General features: G+C 52.1%; 1 protein-coding gene across 4 annotated transcripts; it reads left to right on the top strand.

Moving 5' to 3' along the window:
• Positions 1–43: 43 nt before the first annotated feature.
• On the top strand, positions 44–22,252 carry GJC1 (gap junction protein gamma 1). 4 transcript variants are annotated; one of them, XM_071728534.1, is made up of 4 exons: positions 44–102; positions 17,906–18,020; positions 20,144–20,219; positions 20,701–22,252. In XM_071728534.1, the coding sequence occupies exon 4, from the start codon at positions 20,720–20,722 to the stop codon at positions 21,899–21,901; it is 1,182 nt and encodes a 393-aa protein (XP_071584635.1). In that variant the 5' UTR covers positions 44–102; positions 17,906–18,020; positions 20,144–20,219; positions 20,701–20,719; the 3' UTR covers positions 21,902–22,252. The 4 variants fall into 4 exon arrangements, with proteins under 4 accessions (XP_071584635.1, XP_071584634.1, XP_071584636.1 ...); XM_071728533.1 differs by lacking the exon at positions 44–102 and adding an exon at positions 701–805; XM_071728535.1 differs by lacking the exon at positions 44–102 and adding an exon at positions 2,755–2,851 and having other exon boundaries at positions 20,147–20,219.

Here is a 22,252-nt window from a genome sequence, read left to right as displayed (position 1 = left end):
CCTTGGAATTGTCCCCTCGTGGTCTGGATGTGTCTGCCTGGGGTGGTGGAGCAGGGAAACTGAGGCACAACACACCAGGAGCAGGATGGGGACAAGGGACAGGTGAGGTGCCAGGTACAAGGACACTGCAAGCAGGACAACGATGGGGACATGGGGAGCAGGGCAGGGGCAGGGTGGGGACACTGGAAGCAAGATGGGGACACTGGAAGCAGGATGGGGACAGGGACACTAGGGGCACAGTGGGGCTTCATCTGTGGCGTGAGTTCGTCAGGGCTCAGCACGGGGACACGCCAGCGGTGACAGATGTGCCACTCCTCCATTGTCTCTGTCCCCCAGGCTCAGAGACAGGATGGGGACAAACCACCCGGAGCAACCGGCTCCCCTCGCCGTGTCCCTGTCCCCATCCTCCTGCCGTGCTGTGTCCTGTGTCCCCTCCCGTGTCCCTGTCCCCATCCTTCTCCTACTGTCCCCACTTTGTCCCCACCCTGTCCCCGTGCCCCTGTCCTATCCCCTATGGATCCTCCCCTCCCCTCCCAGCCCATTCCTGGCTGTCACCTCCCGTGTCCCCCCGTGTCGTGTCCCCCCGTGTCGTGTCCCCCCGTGTCGTGTCCCCCCGTGTCGTGTCCCCCCGTGTCGTGTCCCCCCGTGTCGTGTCCCCCCGTGTCCCCTCCCCACCCTCCGCGGGGGCGCGCGCCGGGCGGCACGTGGCGCCGGGGGGCTCGGGGAGGGGCGCTCAGTGCGCATGCGCCCGGAGAGACCCCGGCCCGGGACCGCCGCGAGACCATGGACCGGCGAGCGCGGGACGGTGAGAGGGGCGGGGGCGGTGAGAGGGGCGGGGGCGGCGGCTCTGAGCGGGGCCGGGGCCGCCCCGGCGGGAAAGGGCGGCTTGGAGGGGAGGGGGCGGCTCTGGGGGTCCGCGGGGCCGCGGGCGGGAGGGGAGCGAGCGGCGGAGCTGAGGAGAGGCGGCAGGGTGAGAGCCCCGAGGGGAAGCCCGGGAGAGAAGGGACCCGGGCATGGCCTCAGGGCAGGCGGGAGCCTGAGGGGAACCGCGGGCTCAGGGCAGCGGCGCTGTGAGGGCTCTGAGGGCTCCGAGGGCTCCGGGCCGGGCGCTCCGAGGGGCAGCGGGGTCCTCAGGGGAGCTCGGAGGGTCCCAGCCGGGGGCCGAGGGGAACGGGGGCCGAGGGCAGCCCCAGACGGGCCGCGCCTCCCGGTTCGGTGCCCCCGAGGGTGGGGACGCGGCGGGGCCCCCCGGGGGGACGGGGCTGGCAGGGCCCGGCCTTTCCGATGGGATTTTCCAAGTGAAGGAATGTAAATCCTCCTGGCGTGAGAGGGAAGCGTGCCGGGAGGGCAGCCCTCCAGGTGTCATTACCTCCTGCCCTGGCACATTTTGGGTCTTTCTGCGATGTTGATCTTAGTGCCAAGTAACAGATCTGGGGGGCGGTTGGTTTTTTTGTTTTTTTTGTTTTTCTCTGTTAGTTTGGTTTGGTTTGGTTTTTATGTTTGGTTTGGGTTTTTTTGTTGGGTTTTTTTTTTTCCTCACTTTAGGTGGCACCTGCTGTGTCACCTGGCTGGGGACCTCTCCTCCCCAAGCCCCCCAGCCCCGCAGGATGATGCTCAGCCCATGGCAGCAGAGGCTGCTGTAGCTCCAAACCAAGTTAAGGACTCGGCAGCTCCCTGCTCTCCTTGGGCAGGGAAAGGTCGCTGATGCTGTGAGTAGCCTGAGTTAACCCTGTCCCAAGCTGGCTGAGGCTGCACTTTGCCATTTCTCTGTGCTCAATCTGAATGCAGGGCACAAGGAGAAAAATCCACCCTCAGTATTGGATAATGAAAGTTTTGGTCTGTATTTGGCCTAACTTTCACCCGTTGATGTAAAATGTCACAAGAATGACATTTGTACAGTTATTTTTGCTGCCTTTTTTTTCCAGCCAGTTCTCTTTGCTGCTGGTAGGAATGGGTTATGACTCTTTCTGGTTGTTGTTTCCCAGGGAAGGGCTAAATTTGTTCCACATCAGATGGGTTACAAATAGGGGGTAGTGCCCAGAGATGTAGTCAGGGCATGGATGTGCCATGAGGATTCTTGACCAACAGTTGATGCCTCCAGGTTCAGCTCTTTCACTGGGTGCTCACCATTTAGAAAGAAGAGGAAGAACAGAAACCTTGCATTTGACAGAGTTGGTTATTCCTGTTATTATTTCCATGTCTCCTGCCCACTCTATGTTCAGAATGATTGGTAGGGGAAAAAAAAAATCTGTCTCTTTCTGTTAGAAATGTGTTTTGTGATGATGTTCAGCAAACCAGCTGTCAGTCCAGCTGGCCAAACCCCACTGTTCTTCAGGCTGTTTAAAAGGGTAAAGCTGTTGTTTTCTGTCTGTGATTAGGAAAATGAGAGGTGGCTTCTCTGTATTTTTGGTTCTTCCCACGTATTTCCCAACGCTGTGCTTGTGCTTTCCTGGGGGGACAGTGAGCTCTGAGCTGGGAAGCGCGGGGTTTGTGAGGATTTTTAGGAGTGCAGGAACACGTGGGAAACCTGAGCCTCGCCGTGCCCTCCCCATGCATCTGGATCTCCTGTGTTCCCAGCAATCCTAAAATTAACTCCAGCGTTTCTGCAGTTGGAGGAAAGGCAGGAGGGGACGATGTTTGTTTTCCCTCTCGCGTCGCGCTGGTGACTGCAGCGGATCCGGAGGGTTCGGCGGTGGGAGGGGTGAAGGCTGCACCGTGTCTGCCGAATGCGCAGGCTGCTCCTCGGACCTCCTCCTCCTCATCCTCCTCATCATCCTCATCCTCCTCCTCCTCACTCTGCTCAGCAGCAAAGACTCCTCAGGAGCAGACTGTCCTGACCATGGAAGCTGAGGTAGAGTAGTTGGAGTGCGGGGGGTTTCGTGCTGCTGGGGACCCTCCATGGCCTGAGGGTGGGGGGCTGGGGGTGAGGGGCTGGGGGGTGCTGGTGGCTGCCAGCTCTGGGTCGCTGGTTCTGAGCAGAGGTGTCTGCCCTGGGAGTGCTGCTCTGGCTCCTTGGGAGCAAACTGTCCCTTTGTGGTGTATTCCCCCCAAAATAGTAACTCGGCTGAGAGTCCTGGGCTGAAATGGTGAAGAATGGGGTGAAACGGCAAGGAGCAGGTTTTAGGAAACTCTGACACACGTGTCAGGAGGGTTGTGTTGCAGGTCAGAGTGAAACTTGTGTGACAGAGACTCAGCTGTCGCTCACTGTGGCTGATGGGGTTCCTCACCCAACCTCTCTCATCCTGGCCGTGGCTTTTCAAACTGCCTTTGCCAAGCTTCAGCTCAGTTTAAGTTGCAAAAAGTTCTCAGTCACTGGCAGTACCCCTGTGGATGGGACTGTCTTTACTACTTCTAAAGCTACAATTGCAGGTTTGGGCTGTCACTCGTGCAGGGGACTGCTGAGTTACTGCTCTGGTTAAGATGGGCTCCACTGGTGCCCCTTCTTAGCCCTTCCTTAGTGATTGTTCTTGCTTATTACTGCAAAGCAATCACCCAGCTCCTCACAGACGCCTCGCAAGTGATGCAAATACCTGCAAATAACTGAAAGATTGGGGTGCCAGATGGAGAGCACAGCACCTTGTTCTGGCTTTGAATGAGTTATGAGAGGAGCCCTGAATGGGCTTCCAGTGGGACCCTGCTCTCCTAGCAGCAGGAATGTTGAAAGAAAACTTATGAACAGCTTATGAGTATGTCTTGTGGGGACAGAGGAGTAGCAAGGCAAGGATCTTTAGGCAAATTTAGACCAATTTTAAGGATTTAGCAAATATTTTGGTACATATAGAAGAGTTTTAATTGTAAGCACAGTTTTTCTAGAGGATTTTCTGTGGTCACAAAGGTAATTAGTTTGAGAATTGTGCTGCTTAGGTGAGACTTTAACTTAAAAGGTCTGCTATGGCTTTGTGTGGCTTTATAGCTGACAGGTTCAAGAGGAAGATTCTTACCAACTCTGAAATCTGATGAGGAGTTCACAAAGGACTTTTAAGACACAAATTTGTTGATTTAGTAATTTAATGACTGCCAGCAACTTCTGAGAGTACAAAAAACCCCCAGGCTCTCCTAAACCATCACTTTTTGCCAAGCAAAGGGTGAGGTCTGGAGCACTTGCAGGCTGTAATTCATCCAAAGAACATGGGAACACTGCTTGGTGAATCCTGGAGGCACCAGCATGGGGTGGCTCACCCAGGGGTCACTGAAGCTCCTGTCCCTTGGGTGCTTCTGTTGGTCCTTGGCACTGCAGCCAAAGTTTTTGTGACCCAGGCATGGTGCTGGAGGGTGAGGAGATGCTGGAGTGTGGAGAGCTTTTCTCCCAGAGCTGCTGAAGCACCGTGGGGTGTGTGTGAGCCAGAGGTCCCAGGCAGCCTCTGCCCCTGAGCTGGAACTGGGGGGGATTTGCCAGAGTTCCCCTCGTGGTCTGTGTTAGTACCTGTGAGGCTGGGAAGAAAAAAAAAGTTAGGAAGTCAGTGTGTGGCCTCACTCTTAGCACCGGGCTGGGAAGAGGGGGCAGTTTCATGGGTCCTCCCTGACACTACTTCAGGTCTCATTCACCATCCCCTTTTCTGAACACCAGGGACACAGTGAGTTGCAGCAGGTACCCAGGTCCTGCCTCAGCCTCCTGGCTCTGGAGGGGCTCTCTGGGTAGTGCCCAAGCTGGGACAGAGGGGATGGTCATTAAATGGTTGGAGTAAAAGCCTGGGCAGATAATGGGCCCCTTTGTTGGCTGTCTCTGTGGTGGGTCTGAGAGGATGGGGATGGGTGCTGCTCCCTCATTAGCAGGAAGGTGATCCTGTCTGCCCCCTCATTTCCAGCTTTTGTTTTTTGTGCTGCCACTCAACAAAGTACTTTATGGAGTTTGTGCTCCAGATTTCTTTTTAATCTGATTAATAGGAAGTAAATTGTTCCTGTGTGAAGAAGTTCCATCAGTACTCCCTGCTTCCTGTGCTCGCTCTGCTTTATCACTGCTGTCCTGGGAGGAGAGAAGGGGAGGAAGGGGCTTTCCTCCCATCCCTGCCCAGCACTCTGGCAGCTCCCCTGGCTTCCAGCTGTGTTTCCATAGGGTGGTCCCTGGACCTCAGCCCTCGAGGGTGGGAACCCATCCTGCCTGCCCTGCTTTGGGGATGAGGATTTCATGGCAGAGCCCACGCTGCTATCAGCCCTGCCAGCTGCAGTTTGCACTTCCCTCGAGCAGCAGGAGTGGAGTTCCACTGTGCTGTACTCGTGCTGTGTAATAATGTGATGCTCCTGGTTTTCTGACTGAAGTTCTGGTCAATAACATTTTACTTGCTCTGTTCAGTATTGCTTGATGTCTAAATTCTACCTCTGAAAAAACCTCCGTACTTTTAAAATGTTTAAATGATCTGTTCACTGGCTGTTCTTCACCCTGGTGTTTGTAGGCTGTTTGCTTTCTGTTAAAAGCCACAAAGCTGAATTTATTTTCCAAATGCTCCTCAGAGGGGGAGGAGGCAATGCTGAGTTTCCTTTCCTGACCTCCTCATGCCCTAACCCTGAGTTTTTATCACTGCTGGGGCAGTGCCGTGTGGTTCTCCCCAGTCTGGGGACTCTCCAGAAGATCTGGTTGGGATCTTTAATAAAACCCGAGTTTTCTTTTGTGTAAAACAAAGGTTTCAGGAAGTTCCTGGATGTGCTGTGGGCTGAACTGTTGGATGGAGATGGATGGCTGGGCAGGGACATCATTACTGGGGATTTTCTGGTGAAGGAAATACCGAGAACCATAAATGGTGTAGCAAAAAGAAATTCCTTCTGCACGTGGAGGTGACTTGGCTCCCTACCTCACTATTGCTAATAATTCCTTAATTATTACATTTCAAAGAATCACAGAATCGTGGAATGTTAAGGGTTGGAAGGGATCTCTAGGGATCATCTCATTCAGCCCCCCTGCCAAAGCAGAACCTGGGGCTTTAAGTGGGAACACAAGTTACAAGGTTTTCTGACTCTATAAATAAATAAAAAAAAGCTATATTTAGATAAAAAACAAATAGTGTATTTATGGACCGAACTGTATTAAGGGAAATGTGATGGAAAAATTGAGTCAGATGAGCTGATGTATGAGGCATTTCCCTGTGGAATCATTGGGCTGAAAAATGTTTTATGTGCCTAAACTTGAGCAGATGCTTCAGCACACACACACACACACAATCAATCCTCCCAGTTTCATATTAGCAGTTCTGTTCATACCACTGTGATTAATTGACAAACCAGCCTGGTTTAGTCTCTTTTCCGGGGGCTATGGGGCATTTCCAGCTCATCCAGGTATTTAGCCCATGCCTTGCTCGGAGTCTGCGGGCAGCCTGGTTATTAGCAGGGTTTCTTTCAGGCTTTACATTCCGCGTGTGCTTAACTGACTCACTGACCTGGGATTTACATTTTTACACAGGAGTGAAGGATTTTGCCCTATTACCTTGCTTAGATGAAAAACATTGGAGTCAGCCAGCTTTTTTTTGCCTAAATAAGGACATGATACCAGCTTTCAGCTCTTACAGATATTAGTTCCACCTTTTTAGTTACAAATTTGTCAGGAAACAATTCCGAGCGTGCGTGCCTGACCTCGTTTAAGATCCCGTTGAAGTACGAGGGGAAGACGTACATATGGATGAGGAGCAGATGGTGCCTGGGGTTCTTTTGAGTATGAATATGGTGTTGGGGGCTGGGGCAGGGGGGCTGGAGAGGTGTCTGACAATTGCACTTTCCCATTTTCTTTGGGGTGCCTCTCGCTGTGTTCCGCTCCGCCGTGAATCGCTTTCCCGGGGTCGGTTCATTTGCCTCTGGAAAGCCTCCCCCCCAGTGAACCCAAACACCACGCAGCCCCTTGGAGCCCCTCGTTTCTTTGCTTTTCTGCTCGAGCTGGAGTGATGAAGGAATGTGGAGAAATGGCTCCTGGTGGTGTGGCCGTGGGGCGGTGCGGGAGCACGCGGCTGGCGGGGTGAGCGGGGAGGCTCCGGGGGGCTTCGGGGGCAGTGACATCCCCCAGTCCCACACCCTGCCCGGCATCACAGCTCATCCTCTGTGAAGTCCCGTAGCTCTCTGGTGCTTAAAATAGCAGAGTGCTGGGAGGGGGATGTGTTTCTTGTGTGGAGATGGTTTCCATGCTCGCTCCAGGGTGAGTTCCTGACTCCTTGTTAACTCCTGGAGGTCTCGCTCTGTTACGGACCCGGGGACTCCTCTGACAGGCAATGCTGCAGAACCTGAGCAGGGGGGCAGATTGTGCACGTGGGGCTGTCCCCACTGATAATCTGTTTTTAAGTGGCATAAACCCAAAATAATTCAGGTTCTTGATGTGTCTTTCAGGTGTGCTGTATTGCATGCAGCACCTCCTGAAATTCTCCTGCTTTTCACAGTAAACATGTTTTAGTAGATGAGAAATGACTGGATTTTAATGCCAGCATTTATTCACAAGAGTTACCGAGCTGACATTCAAGTATGTAGTTAAACTATTTTTAAAAGGAGAAGAATTTTCATAACAGAGACTGTGATATTAAAAACACAAAAGGAAATGAAAGGATTTGGGAGAAGTACACAGTGAACTTCCATGCAGCCATTTGGAAATGATCTTTGTTCTCTGGATTTGCTCCTTCTGGACTGTTCCCGTGGCATGGCCACCTCCGGCAGGACCCAGCTTGATTTGCATTCCTCAGCCTGCTCCTGCTCTCTTTGCAATCTGTGGCAAAGCCTTATTGATCAGGGGGCTGGAGGAGCCCATCCCTGGGGGAGGGTGCTCAGCAGTTATTGACAGAAATAAATCGCTGCTGCCCTTCAAGTGTGCTGACTGCCTGAGCTTTGCTGGACAAATAAGCACTAAATACCAACCAGCTGCACTCAACGATTAACAACCCAAGGTACCATTTTTTCCCCTCTTGGCAGGTCTCTTAGCTGATCCACGAGTGTGTTCTCCCCACAGCCCTGGGCTCCCGTGGGCTCCTGTGGAACAGCAGGGTCTGGCAGGGGCAGTGCCTCTGGAACCCTCCCAGAGCTCTGAGCTCTGAGCTGACTCGCCCTCTGCAGGAAGCACTGTCTCTTTTTGCAGTTTTTAAGGCCCTTTCCTTCTCCAGGCTGCTCCAGGTTTTCCATTCTTTCTCCCTCAGCATTCTCATTTTTCTTCCTGTTCTTCCTGCACCCCCAGATGTGCCTCTGCTCAGCAGTTGGGGTGTGTGTGCTCCCAGGTGGTGAGGCTCAGCATGGGGATTTCAGTCAGTGAGTGCTTCAGGTCCCTTCCCCAGGGGTTGGAGTATTCAAGTCTTTCAGAAAACGTCAAGTTTGGGTTTCTTTCTTCACTGTAGTATTTTTTTAATCCAAACAAATAATTCACTTAGTGAATTTATGTGCTTATTTATGCTCTAAACTTTGTCTTTGGCATAATAAAGCTTTTAAGACTTCTGTTGAACTCAAAGCAGGAGTAACATCTTGCTGCCAGTACAGCAGCCTGCTGATTCACTGCCTCCTTTCCTCAAAATCAACTGTACTTCACACCAGTTTGCTGACAGGAGGCTGTTCATGGGTTCTGCACTGGGGCAGCATGGTGTGTGTCTGGGGGGGTGGGTTGTAGTGTGTGGCTGTGTGCTGGGCACTGTGCTGCTGCCTCTGATGGTCTCACAGGCACACTTGTTCTGTCATTCCTGCACTGCCCTCAGGTCACTGTGGATTTCAGGGTGTCCTCCTGGCTGGGCTGACCACCACCCATCCTCCCACCACCCATCCCTCCTCCTGAGCTGAGTGCTTCCCACCAAGTTGTGTCAAGTCCCAGAGGGCTGCACTGCTTCCTGCTCCAAGTCTCAGCCCGTGGAAGGTCCTGACCAGGGCTGCCAGAGCTGTTCCAAGTGCTGGGTGTCCTGGGAAGCAGCTGGTGGTGAGGGTTTGCAGTGTCCACTCCAATGTCCTCTGCCTCCAAACACCCTTTCCTGCAGCCTTCCACAACTTCTCTGCTAAAGTTGCAGAGCTGCTGTTGAACAAAACATCAGATGGATTTGGAAGGACTGCAGGTTGAGGCACTGGCTCCTGTTAGACCCGAGGACAGAGCTGGGGAAGAAAAATCTTTTATTTTAATTTGGGTCAGAGTAAAACAACTGCCATCCCAGAGTGCTGCAGAGCGGGTGATTGGGGACGTTGTGGCAGTGTCACGGTGTGTGGTCCCCATTTTATTTACAAGCCATTCATACCAGAGCCTTATCTGTGAAGCAAACACTGCTGTCGTTTCCTCTGACTGTCACAATATGGTGGTGCATGCATTGGGTGTTCCTCCCCAGTTGGTTATAGCCAGCTCAGCCTTTTGATGCACAGGAGCCGACACAATTGCTGCCTTTGGCTTCTCCCTCCCTCCCCAGAACGGCCGTGAGAGTGATATTTGGGTCAGCTGCCTCCTGAGTGTCATTTGCTTTTGACACTCAGCCCTCTGAGCACGGAGGAGGAGCCCGGTGGGGAAATGCCAGGGTGCTGCTGGCTGCAGGAGTCAGGAGCAGTCCTGGGGGTGTTGTGGTGCTTGGAATCAGTAATCAGGACAGGACAGGAAGATCTCTCCTGTGCCTGACCAGAGTGGGATGACAGGGATGGTGGCCTTGGCCAGACCTCACTGCCAGAGGGATGGAGGGACCCAGGTGAGTGCATGGTCCAGCAGCACCCGTCCCTCCAATGGCTTTACTGTGGGACCTGGGGGTGTTCAGCCTGGAGAAACCCTAGAGCACCTTCCAGTCCATGAAGGGGGCTCCAGGAAAGCTGGGGAGGGGCTTTTCACCAGAGAGGGGAGCGACAGGACAAGGGGTAGTGGTTTTAAACTGAAAGAGGGGAGATCCAGGTTAGATACCAGGAGAAAATTCTTCACTATGAGGTTTGTAAGGAATAGGTTATCGATGCCCCCTCCTTGGATGAGTTTAAGGCCAGGTTGGATGGGGCTCTGTGCACCCTGGGCTGGTGGGAACTGTTCCTGCCCATGCAGGGGGTTGGATTTTGATGATCTTTAAGGTCCCTTCCAACCCAGCCCATCCCTTGTGGGGTAACACTGGGCAGTACCTGTGTGTCCCTCGTTTGCATGGAGGGACCTTTTGGGGCTGTCTGGGACAGTACAGTTTTTCCTTCTTTCCTCCCTACAGCACTCTGGGTCTGGGTGTGCCCATCCCAAGGTGTGGAATGTCAGGATGGGCTCTGGGCTCCCCTTACCCTGTAGTGCATGAATCCTGCCCTGCTCAGGCTCTGCTCAGCCCCGGGCTCTCCTGCTTCAGCCCTGCCTGTGGTGCTGGTTCTGGTTCTGGTGCTGGTGTTTGAGGCAGGACAACTGTCCTGCAGTTTCATTCCCTCTGCTGTTCCTGAGCTGGTTCCTGAGCACATCCTGATCCAAGCTGCACCTGGGGGTTTTGGCAGGGGCAATGCAGCCACCCCAGCCCCTCTCTGCAGCACTCTCCTGCCTTGGAGTCAGGTTGTCACTTAGCACCCTCCTCTTCTCCTCTTCCCCACTGCTTGTTCTCTAACTTCACCCTGCTGCTGCCTTTGTTTGTTCAAGTAACAGCTGGGAAGTAGTGCAGTAGTCAGCAGGCCAGTGCTTGTCATATTCAGTGTGTGCTGTGGGTGCACCACACCAGTGACAGGAGCAGCAGCCAGTGCTGTCCCACACTGTCACTGGGAAGGGTCTCTGGTCACAGGATCACTTCCCAGTCTATTGCAGGTCCTTGTAACTTGTGTGTCCCCCGTTATTTCATTCTGACAGGAAGCACTGCTTGGCTGCTCTTGTCCTCCCTCTTCTCAGTGGTGCCTGAGGAGCAGTGATGGGCACAGATGGAAACACAGAAAATTCCATTGAATCATGAGAAAAGGTTTTGCACTGAGTGTGGTCAGAGCTGGGAACAGCCTGCCCAGAATGGCAGAATCCCCCAGAATCACAGAATTATCAGAGCTGGAAGGGACTCTAGAGATCATCAGCTCTCTCACTAAAGCAGGATCACCTGGCTCCATCCCCCCTGCACCCACCCTTTAGATACCTGGGGACACTGACAAGGTCTCCCCTCAGCCTTTTCTTCTCCAGGCTAAGGAATCACAGCTCTCTCAGCCTTTCCTCATCAGAGAAATGCTCCAATTCACCATTTTAAATGAAGTTTAATGACATGGCTTAGGGATTCCAAAGACTTATTTCTGTTTTTGGAATACAGACTGAATTTGAATTTGTTAACAGCAATGGGACAGTTTGAACTTCCACTTGGCAGAATATTTTACATTCCTTAGGGCAATGTGTAGGGGCACAGGGGGTTAAGCACCTTCCAAAGACAAAAAAGTGCCTCAAGTGGAGGGGTGGCTCTGCTTTACCCACAGTGCTGGGCTTGCTGGGTGTTTGGTGACTTTGATCTCGGGCATATTTTGGCACTTTGTAGTGCTTCATGTGTCTGCCCCAGGGGTCAGCAGCCCTGAACTAAGGAGGGTGAAGTCTCTTATCAAATGGGTGTCTGGTGTGGGGGCAGATCCTACAGAGAACTTGCTGGTGTTTGGGTGATGGGTGCTGTGCACACATGGTCTGGTGGAAGAGCCCAGAGGATTCATTTGGTGTGGAACGTAGGGAACTGGGAGCTCACTGTCAGGATGGTTTTGTGGAGCTGAATGACCAAACTCATCCTCTCTGGTGGTCATTTGGTAGTAACAATCTTTCTTGAGAATGCCCTCCTGAGCTTTGGCTGGTCAGGGTACCAGTACCAGAGCTGGCTGTTGTCTGCTGGCTGCAGGGCTGGGAACCCAAGGGCTCAGGTTTTGGTCAAACACTCAGCCTTGATGTCAGAACAGCTGTGTTGGGTGTTTTCTTTTATCTTGTTTTCAGCATCCAGCTAAAGGCACCAGGAAGGACTTAGCTGTACATTATCTGTACATTACCACCTCCTGATTGGCACAGAACCAGTGCAGCTTCTTGGGGTCAGTACATCCTGATGGACCTCCCAGTGCTGGATGAGCCCAGTTCATGTAGGAGCCACTCAAACCTGCCTGGGCTTAAGAGGGTTAAAATTTATTGTAGGGAAATGCTCTGAACCTTGTGAGATGAGAACAGAGCTGGGTGAGCTGGGAGAGGGCACGAGCAGGGAGCTCCCTGTGGGGTTGTCCCTGCTGCTTTGGTCCCCATGCTCTGCTGGTGTCACCAGGGTTTGGCACGATGCTGTGCCAGCCTGGCTGTGGCTCCCTGCCCCGAGGACCCAGTTTTATACCCAGGGAGCTGCTGACTTCCTTCCTTTGCTCCATGGTTCCATTTCCCATCCCCAGAGTGTGAGCAGCACCCAGGGCTCACTGCTGCCTCCTGACACCTCGGGTCTGCAGGACAGGCCTGGAGAGCCCCTGCTCAGGTGTGTGAGGCACTCACTACAGAAATGCCACATTCAGGAGCTGGCACCTCATACCCATCTCTCCCAGGGGATGCTGAGTGCTGAGGGATTCAGGCTGACACAGACCCAAAAACAAATCTGTAAAAATCCCCGGGATAGCAGCGACTGCAGCTCAGCTCCATCCGGATCAGTGCTCCTGCTCCCCCATGGACACTGCTCCTCCCAGCAGGATTGTGCCTTCCCGGGGAGGGGCTCTGCCCTGGGGGTGTCCCAGGGATGTATGGATGCTGTAGGTTTGGGGCAGCATGGGGCACGTGGCCATTTCATTTGGATTGTGTCACTGCGGGGGAGTGATGCTAAAATTGTCACTTGGCTCCCGGGGTCAGCCCTACCTGGAGGGCACACTGGGGCTGCTGAGGTCCTGTCTCATCTGCAGATCCCAGTTTCTCTTTAGGCTGAATGCTCGGGTGGGCACATGTACATTGATTTGCAAAAAAAAAAAAAAAAAAAAAAAGCGTATTTGACATCTTTATTTTTTTGACAGCAGAAGAATCTTATTATATCCCCTACCTCTTACCCATATTTTAGTGTTCTATTTATATCCTGCCCAGGATCTGTGGCCTCTTAATTCAACGAGGGGTTTTCAGACTCGAGGGGATTGGTCCAGGGCTCAGCAGAACCTTGTTAACATCCCTGGGATTTGAAGGCACCATTCAGAAATCGTTTCCAAATTGACATTGATGCTGAGGCTTTCTCAAAACCATTCTCTGTTTTTTCCACAAGAGGCTTGCCAGAGCCACTGAGTATTAACTTGGAAAAAGAACTGAGTGTTGTCCAAAACATCCCAGCCTTTTTGCTCCCAAATATTCTTTAATATAGATCAGCAAATAAAATTCAGTGCAGTTGTTGTCTCCCTCAGCTGCACAGTGCTCTGAAGGTTTCTGTTAACCACAGAAGTTGGTGGTGGTTGATCCCACTTCCTTCATGAGTGATAGAAGAAGGGTGATAGCAATGAATTAATTCCCTTCTCCCAGGAATGTCCCTGTGTCCCTCCCCTGGTGCTGGGGCAGGGGATGGGCATGGGAATTGCTGCTCAGCTTGGGAAAGCAGAGGGCCAGGATTTGCGTCTGGCCACCACTTCCCCCTCTGTTGGACACTAAAGTCTTACTGACTTTTCAGCTTCAAAAACCAAAACTGAACCCCTGTGCTGCCTCAGAAATAATGGTAAATCATGCAGCTTCTGACATTTCCATGTAAATGAGATTTGAATGAATAATGCTACTTATTCATTCATCCTCATTCAAATCCTATTTTAATTAGCCTGTGGGCTCAATTTCACTTTCATGCAGCATGAAACCTCTTCTGATTATCAACAGAATTGCCATGCATTTATTCTTGAATTTTTTTTTCTGCTCAGTACATGTCTTCTTAAGCTGCTTAAAACGAAACAAAACAAAAGTATCATTAATAAATTAATCAAATTTCATTAGCATGACATGGGAGGATATATTTTGAGGGGGGTAAAAAAAGTCACCCTGTAAATCCATTCCCCTTAGTGGCTGCCTTCTGCCTACAGGATCCTGCTCCTGGGCATCTTGCTTAGGACAAACCTTGTCTGAGGGCGTGCTGGGGAATTATGGAGGGACCTGAGAGCTTCAGCTCCCTGTGCCCTGGGGACACTGCTGGGAGCTGGGGGGACACAGAGCCAGGGGGTGCAGAGCTGGGTCAGGCCTGGTGCACAGGGAGGTTGTGTCCTTGCAGCAGGAGTCATGGAGTCCCAGACTGGTTTGGGTTGGGAAGGGACCTTAAAGCCCCCCCAGTGCCACCCCTGCCATGGGCAGGGACACCTCCCACCAGCCCAGGGGGCTCCAAGCCCCATCCAACCTTCAACACTGCCAGGGATGGGGCAGCCACAGCTTCTGGGGGCAACCTGGGCACCCAGGGGCTCAGCACCCTCCTGGTGGAACAGCTGTTCCTGATGTCCAGACTAAACCTGTCACTGTTTAATGTCCCCTTCAGGTCCTGTCAGGGCAGGGCTCAGTACAAAGTCTCCATCTCTCTGTCTTTCAGAGCCCCTTTATTGTACTGGGAGGCTCAAGATGCTCTCATTGGGCCTTCTCCAGGCTGATCAACCCCAACTCTCATCCTGTCTCCCCAGCACAGATGTTTCAGCCCTTGGACCATTTCCATGGCCTCCTCTGGACCTTCTCCAGCAGCTGTGTGTCCTGAGCTGAGATCCCCAGAGGATCCCTCCTGTCCCTCCCCTTCCTGGGACACACCATGGATGCTCTGGGCACACCCTGACAGCTCACCTGCAGCTTTTCCATCTCCAGTATCCCCAAGTCCTCTTCCACAGGGCTGCTCTCCATCTTTTCACCCACTGTCCTGTGGTTTGTCCCAGCCTGGGGACACCTCCCTCAGGTGTCACCCACCCTCCTGCCCAGCTCAGTGTTCTCTCTCCATCCCCACTCAGCTCTCACCAAAGGCAGAGTTTGAAGGTTGCTGCCATAGGTGCAGTTGTTTCTCCATGGCTGCCAGGGGCTGTCACAGAGGAGGGAGTTAAAGGAGATGAAGTTAATCCCATGTTTAAATTCATGTTCAGAGCCACTCAGGGGCAGGAGAGGGGCTGTTTGCTGTCTGGACGTGACCCAAGAGATTTCCTGCGGTGAATCTCTTAATCTAAAGCTGATTTCTTTTTTCCCATGTACCTACTCCAAAGTCTGCTTTATTCTTCCTGGATGTCAGTGTCTGCAAATCCTGAATTCACAGGAGCCAGCTTGCTGTCAGGGATCAGCATCCTCTGATTTGCATCGCCTCTGCTGGCAGAGCTGGGCTGAGCTGATGACAAATACAAGGAATGAAAGTCTCTCAAATGCACTTTCTGGCATGACTTAAATTAGCTGAAATTGCTGACACTTTGCCTTTTTCCAGATGCGTGTCAGCGTCCATAGACTTTTATTTCAAACAGTGGAAAATTCTTGAGTTAAACGTAGAGAGAACACCCAATGGGGAGGTGCTGAGTGAGGGTTGGGTGAAGGTTGCAGCTGGGTCCTGCAGGACGTGGGTTGTACAGACACAGCATCAGCCTCTGACCGTGGCCAGCTCGGGGACACCACCACCACCATTCCATCACTCAGCCACAGCATTCCTGCTTCCCTGTGATGCTTCCTGAGTGTTTCCAGTGAAGGAAAGGTTTAATGTGAGGTCATTTCACTTCAACCAAAAATGTTTCCTTCCAGGCAAACAAGTTCTTTGCCTGCTGGTGGATTCTCGTTCCTGGTGTCAGGAGCTTTGCTCTGGACTGACACTAAATTTAGAATCAGTGGCACTTTCTTGTTGAGCAGGATCAGAGCTCCTCAGCATCCCCACAGCCAGAGCTCTCCCACCACAGCCCGTGTGGTTGGGGTCTGTCTGCAGGTTTTTCAGGCTGTGCCTTTATATAACCAGTGGAATCCAGGACATGAATCCTCCTCTTTCTCCCAAAGCAAGTTCCAGAGCTGCCCAGATGCCTCCTGCCCTCCAGTAGCTGTATCCTGCTGGGACAGATGCTCAGCTCTGCACCACGGCCCAGGGAGGGGTGATCCACCCATCCCCCTGTGTCAGCATCATGGAACCAGGGAATGGGTTGGGTTGGGAGGGACCTTAAAGCCCCCCCAGTGCCCCCCCTGCCATGGGCAGGGACACCTCCCACCAGCCCAGGGGGCTCCAAGCCCCATCCAACCTTCAACACTGCCAGGGATGGGGCAGCCACAGCTTCTGGGGGCAACCTGGGCACCCAGGGGCTCAGCACCCTCACCCCAAACAATTTCTCCCTCCCTCCCTGCCCAAGATCTCCTCTCCATCTCCCCTCTCCCAACTGGAAACCCTTCCCCCTCATCCCATCCCTCCAGGCCCTTGTCCCAAGTCCCTCCCCAGCTTTCCTGGAGCCCCTTCAGGCACTGGAAGGTGCTCTAAGGTCTCCCCATGGGATCCTTCTCTTCTCCAGCCTCAACACCCCCAACTCTCTCCCCCTGGCTCCAGAGCTGCTCCAGCCCTCCCAGCAGCTCCAGGGCCTCCTCTGGAATGGCTCCAGCAGCTCCGTGTCCTTCTGCTGATGGGGACCCCAGGGCTGGATGCAGCTTTACCCCAGGGGGGTCTCCCCAGAGGGGACAATCCCCTCCCTGTCCCTGCTGCTCAGGCTCTGGGGTGCAGCCCAGGACAGGGGGGGTTTCGTGGCTCCTGTTGAGCTTCTCCTCCCCCGATACCCCTGGCCCTGCTCCTGGAGCTGCTCTCAGCCCATTCTCCCTCTGCTGAGGAATGTCTGGAGCTGACCACAGCTCTGTGCTCCACAGATACCAAACTCACCATGAAAAGGCTCAGAAATACTTCCAAGGGGTCATGAGCTGTCAAGGTGGCAGCTTGTCTAAAAATTTTGGTGTCCCCTCTCCTATAGAAACCAAAGCCAAATTAAAAGTTCTCCATCAGTCACCACAATGACAGTGGCTGCTGAAGGGCAGCTCCTGCTTGTGTCCCAAATTGGCAGCAGTCAGTCTTCCATTAATTTCAGATTTCCTCTCTGGAGTTTACTTTCAGAGAAGAGTTTGGCCCCAACGTTTTCCATGAGTGACAGTGAGTCCATGAGTCCCTTCTTTACCTCCTGTGGGTTTTCTCTCCTGGTTTGTTGATGCATAACCACTGCTGGGTTCCTGGGCTGTGATCCCCACCCCAGCCAGGGGGTACCACGGGTCTGTTCTGTTCTGTGTTGTGGAGGCTCTGCAGCACCCCAGGGTCCCACAGCCTCCCAGTTTAATTCTGGGTGCCACAGTAAAAGAAAGACATTGAGGTCCTGGAGCATGTCCAGAGAAGAGTCCTGAGGCTGATGAGGGGCTTGGAGGGCATGGTGAGCAAGGGCTGACCAAGGGAGCTGAGTCTGAAGGCTGGTTATTAAGTTTAGGGTTATTTAGTTTGGGGTTATTTAGTTTGGGGTTATTTAGTCTAAAGAAGAAAAGGCTCAGGGGAGATCTTTCTGCTCTCAGCCACTGAAGGGAGGGTGTAAAGAGGCTGGAGTTGGTCTCTTCTCCCAGGTAACCAGCAGCAGGAGGAGAGGAAATGGGTTTCAGTTGTGCCAGGGGAGGTTTAGGTTGGGTATTAGGAAAATTGCCTTTACCACAAGAGTGATGAGGGATTGGAATGGGCTGCCCAGGCAGGGGGGAGGTGTTGAAGAAGCCTTCAGATGTGGTGCTTCAGGAGATGGTTCAGGGGTTGTGGTACTTGGGTTGTGGCTGGGCTCTATCTTGAAGGTCTTCTCCAACCTCAGGAATTCTGTGATTTTGACCCCTGGTCAGTGGGTTGCTGAAGTGGGGGTGCCTTGGGGGGGCTCTGGTCCTGGGGCTGCTCTGAAATGGGGGATACAGAACATCCCTGTGCTGGGACTGGAGCCCACTCTGGTCTTTTCCTGTTCCAAATGTGTTGTTTCAGTTGGGCTCATGGCTGTGTAGAGCAGGGAGGGAGCTGTGGACTCATGGTGTGCACAACTGACAGTGGCTGGATGAAGTGCTTCACTGGTAATCTTTTGTTTTCTACCCATCTTTCCCTGCTAAAAAAAATGAACTCTTAAACTCTCTCACTTTTAGGCATCTTCTTGGTTCTTCAGCTGAGTTCCAGACTGACACATTTGCTCTCTGATGGTTAAAGCAACTTCTGAAGGATGCAGACTCAGGCCAGGGGTGCTGTCTTGCTAACCAGGAGGTAAGATCACCACAGCCCAAGGTCTCTGCTGTGGCACCAGCTCTCCTTGAGGTGCTCATCCATCACCCTCACCCCCTTCCCAGTTAATTAATAATGGTTTGAAGTTCCACCTCAACATGAGGAGAAGCTTCTTGACTGTGAGGGCTCCCTCAGGAGCCCTGGCCCAGGCTGTCCAGGGGGTTTTTGGGGTCTCCTTTTCTGGAGAATTCAAAGCCCCCCTGGACACCTTCCTGTGTGCCCTGCCCTGGGTGATCCTGCTGTAGCAGGGGGGCTGGGGGCTTGATGCTCCTTAGATGTCCCTGCCAACCCCTCTCATTCTGTGAATTTGCAATTCTGTGGTTCTGTGAACTGCTCTCCAGAGGAACTGCTCAGGAGGAAATCCTTCAGTGTCAGGGTGGTGAGACACAGGAACAGGTTGTCCACCAAAGTTGTGGATCCTCCACCCCTGGAAGTTGTGGAACCTCCACCCCATCCAGCCACTGGACCAGGCTGGATGGGGCCCTGAGCAACCTGGGCCCCTGGGGGAAGGTGTCCCTGCCCACTGGGTGATCTTGGAGGTCCCTTCCCAAACCTTTCTGTAATTCTGTGCTGTCTCCTGGGAGCAGCCTCCTCATCCTCTTGGTCTTTGTGTTAAGCCTGGTTGGAGCAGTGGCTTTGTTTGGGTGGCCTCAGCCTCTGGAGCAGTCTCTGCTTTTCTGCATCACTGCTGACTCTCATCTTTCTCTGTCACCTGCAAACTTCTGTGCCCTTTGCAGATTTTGTCAGCAAAGATTTTCTGGTGCAGTCTGGGGAAGGCACAGCCCAGACTGTCCCTGGCCTTTGCAGAACTTGCTGTAATTACACACAGTAGCTCCTGGTTCTAATGGGGGAATCATTTGTCAAGATCTTTGTTACTTTTAATCCACTTAATGCAGGCTTTTTAATACTCTCTTGTGCTATTTTTTTTCTCCCACTGTCATGAAGTGATAAATCAAATGTCCTACACAGCCCATCCACATTGTGTCTGTGCTGAGCAAAACATTGCATTTCACCAGAAGGGGGATTACATTTGTATCCTTTAATTCTGTATTGATTGCATCCCCTCAGATTCCATTGTTCAGCCTCTGAACAGCTCTGTAGCTGTGTGGAAGAAGCTGAATAGCTGCAAAAGCTCCATTTTCTTCCAGACACCTGGAATCTCTCCATGTTAAGAATAAATCACTTTTAAGATCAGTGAGCCAGAGACCCGTCCAGTTCTGATTTAAGAACCTTTGACCAGATGTTACCCAGTAAAAATTTTTACTACAAATGTGTGTTTAACTCAACAGAGGACTGTAAGATGTCTTGTCCCCTGGGCTATAACCACATCAATCAGATCTTCTGTGCTCAATATTTTATCCATTTTACTACTTGGAGCTCCAGGTGGGCTGACAGTGTTGCCGGGTTTCCTTCATAGCCATGCTTCACCCTGGTGCCAGCCCTGAGTTTCCACTGATGTGATTTGTTGGGATTTTAACTGTTAGAATTGCAGATTTATATGGATTTCTAGCTAATAGCTCTTCTAAAATTTTCATCAGATAACTTTCTTTAACTAGATTTTCCCCCTTCTCTCCAAAAGAGCACTACAAAGTCTTTTCTGACTTCAGGGGGGAGATTTTTGAGCCTCCGTAGGGGGCTGAACCCAAATCCCTGGAGCACTTGGAGCAGTAAGAAGCAGCTGCTCTTGGCTCAGACCTTTTCTCTGGGTTGGGCTGTGGGGTGCAGGGTGTCCTGCCTCTCAGCAGAGGTGACAGCAGTTCCTCAGGTTTGGGCTGGGTGCTGCATTTTTGTCTCAAGACAGCTGGCACTACCCTGCAGAGAGAGCTCTCCCTGGGCTGTAGTTGTGGCTGAAACTGCTGACTCAGGGTTTTTTAGCCCCCTGTGTGCAATCACAATAATTCTCTCAGTTGGCAGTAGCCAGCAGTGCCCACAACATTTCATGGGAGCTGAGCTCTCCATCCCCTGTGTGCTGGAGGTTCCAGCCTGGAGTGTAAATGGTTTTGTGAACAGATGAAGTGCAGAGCAGCTGGGATTTTTTGGGGAGCAGCTTTGGGAGCACATTCTGTGTGGGAAATGGCAGGTAACAGCTCTGGGTTTCTTTGCAGCAGACTTCTCCAAAGCCTGTGGAGGAGATGTAGGATCTTCAAGCAAATTCTGGCAGCTGGAGTTTCCCGATAACAGGTGATGCTGCAGAAATGGTTGTGAAATCCTAGTTTTCTGACTCTCTTGATTGAGAGAGGCTGAGAAAACCAGGTCTGTTCAGCCTGGAGAAGAGAGGGCTCAGGGGACACCTTATTACCATGTCCCAGTACTTAAAGGGGGACACAGAGAAGGATGGAGACTCCCTTTTTCCAAGGAGTCCCATTGACAAGGGGCAGTGGGCACAAGGTGCTCCTGGGGAGATTCCCAGTGGACACAAGAGGAAAATTTTTCCCCTTGAGGAAAAGTTTGGAGAGTTTCCCCTTGGAAAGTTTGAAGTCTCAGCTCAGTGGGTGCTGGGACATCTCAGATAAACAATAATGTGAGGAGGGTTGGAGCAGATGAGCCCTGAGGTCCCTCCCAGCCTTCAGTTCTGTGATTCTGCAATTGAATGTTTGTCACCTTGAAGCTGATAAACTCATAAATATTGGTGGGTTTGTTTGTGTTTTTGTGTTTTTTTTAGATAAAACTCTTTGACCACCATGAGTTGGAGTTTCCTGACCCGCCTGCTAGAGGAGATCCACAACCACTCCACCTTTGTGGGTAAGATCTGGCTGACGGTGCTGATCGTGTTCCGGATCGTCCTGACTGCTGTGGGAGGAGAATCCATTTACTACGACGAGCAGAGCAAGTTTGTGTGCAACACGGAGCAGCCAGGCTGTGAGAATGTTTGCTACGATGCTTTTGCTCCTCTCTCCCACGTGAGGTTTTGGGTCTTTCAGATCATCCTCATCGCCACCCCCTCCGTCATGTACCTGGGATACGCCGTCCACAAGATCGCCCGGATGGTGGAACACGGGGACACCGAGAGGAGATCCAGAGGCAAAACCTTCTCCGTGCGCTGGAAACAACACCGGGGCTTGGAGGAAACTGAGGAGGACCACGAGGAGGACCCAATGATGTACCCAGAGATGGAGCTGGAGAGCGAGCGGGAGAACAAAGAGCAGCAGCCCCCTGCCAAAGCCAAGCACGACGGCCGGAGGCGGATCCGGGAAGATGGGCTCATGAAAATCTACGTCCTGCAGCTGCTGGCGAGGACCACGTTTGAGATTGGCTTCCTGGTGGGTCAGTATTTTCTGTATGGCTTCGAGGTCAGCCCCATGTTTGTCTGCAGCAGGAAGCCGTGCCCCCACAAAATCGATTGTTTCATTTCCAGGCCAACCGAGAAGACCATTTTCCTGCTGATAATGTACGGGGTGAGCTGCATGTGTTTACTTTTGAATGTCTGGGAGATGCTCCATTTGGGATTTGGCACAATCCGGGACACGCTGAACAATAAGAGGAAAGAGCTGGAAGACTCTGGTACCTACAATTACCCTTTCACTTGGAACACACCCTCTGCTCCTCCGGGCTACAACATCGCTGTCAAACCAGAGCAGCTGCAGTACACGGACCTGTCCAACGCCAAGATGGCCTACAAGCAGAACAAAGCCAACATAGCTCAGGAACAGCAGTATGGAAGCAATGAAGAGAACATTCCTGCCGACCTGGAAACTCTGCAGAGGGAAATCAAAGTGGCTCAGGAGCGCCTGGACCTCGCCATCCAGGCTTACAACAACCAAAACAATCCCAGCGGTTCCAGAGAGAAGAAATCCAAAGCTGGCTCCAACAAAAGCAGTGCCAGCAGCAAGTCAGGAGATGGGAAGAACTCTGTCTGGATTTAATGTTGGCTGAGGTTGTACACTGTGGGTTTTTCTCCCAGTTTATTGTAACCAGCAACCCCTCGAATAATGGCTTCCACTGAGTAAACATTTGACTGCTTATTTTCAGGGATACCATTGGCTCGTGATCCGACCTCTCAGAAAGGGTTTGTATGCATCTTCTAGGATTCTAGGACTTCTATCTTCTGTCTTCCAAGTCAGGAGACAAATAGGTATATTTAAATCATTCTCATTGAACGGTTTATGCTGTATGTACAGTATTATAGTACATTTATTATGCACAATTTTTTGTATTTGTACACTGGATCTCTGATGTTACACTTTTTTATATTAAGGAGGAGAAAGCAATGGGTA

The sequence above is a fragment of the Heliangelus exortis genome, chromosome 29 (genome assembly GCF_036169615.1).
Source record: "Heliangelus exortis chromosome 29, bHelExo1.hap1, whole genome shotgun sequence".
NCBI lineage: Eukaryota > Metazoa > Chordata > Aves > Apodiformes > Trochilidae > Heliangelus > Heliangelus exortis.
This window is presented reverse-complemented; position numbering and strand designations above follow the sequence as displayed.

Coding starts and splice junctions, on each gene's coding strand:
- GJC1 (XM_071728534.1), top strand. CDS start 20,720: ATGAGTTGGAGTTTCCTGACCCGCCTGCTAGAGGAGATCCACAACCAC.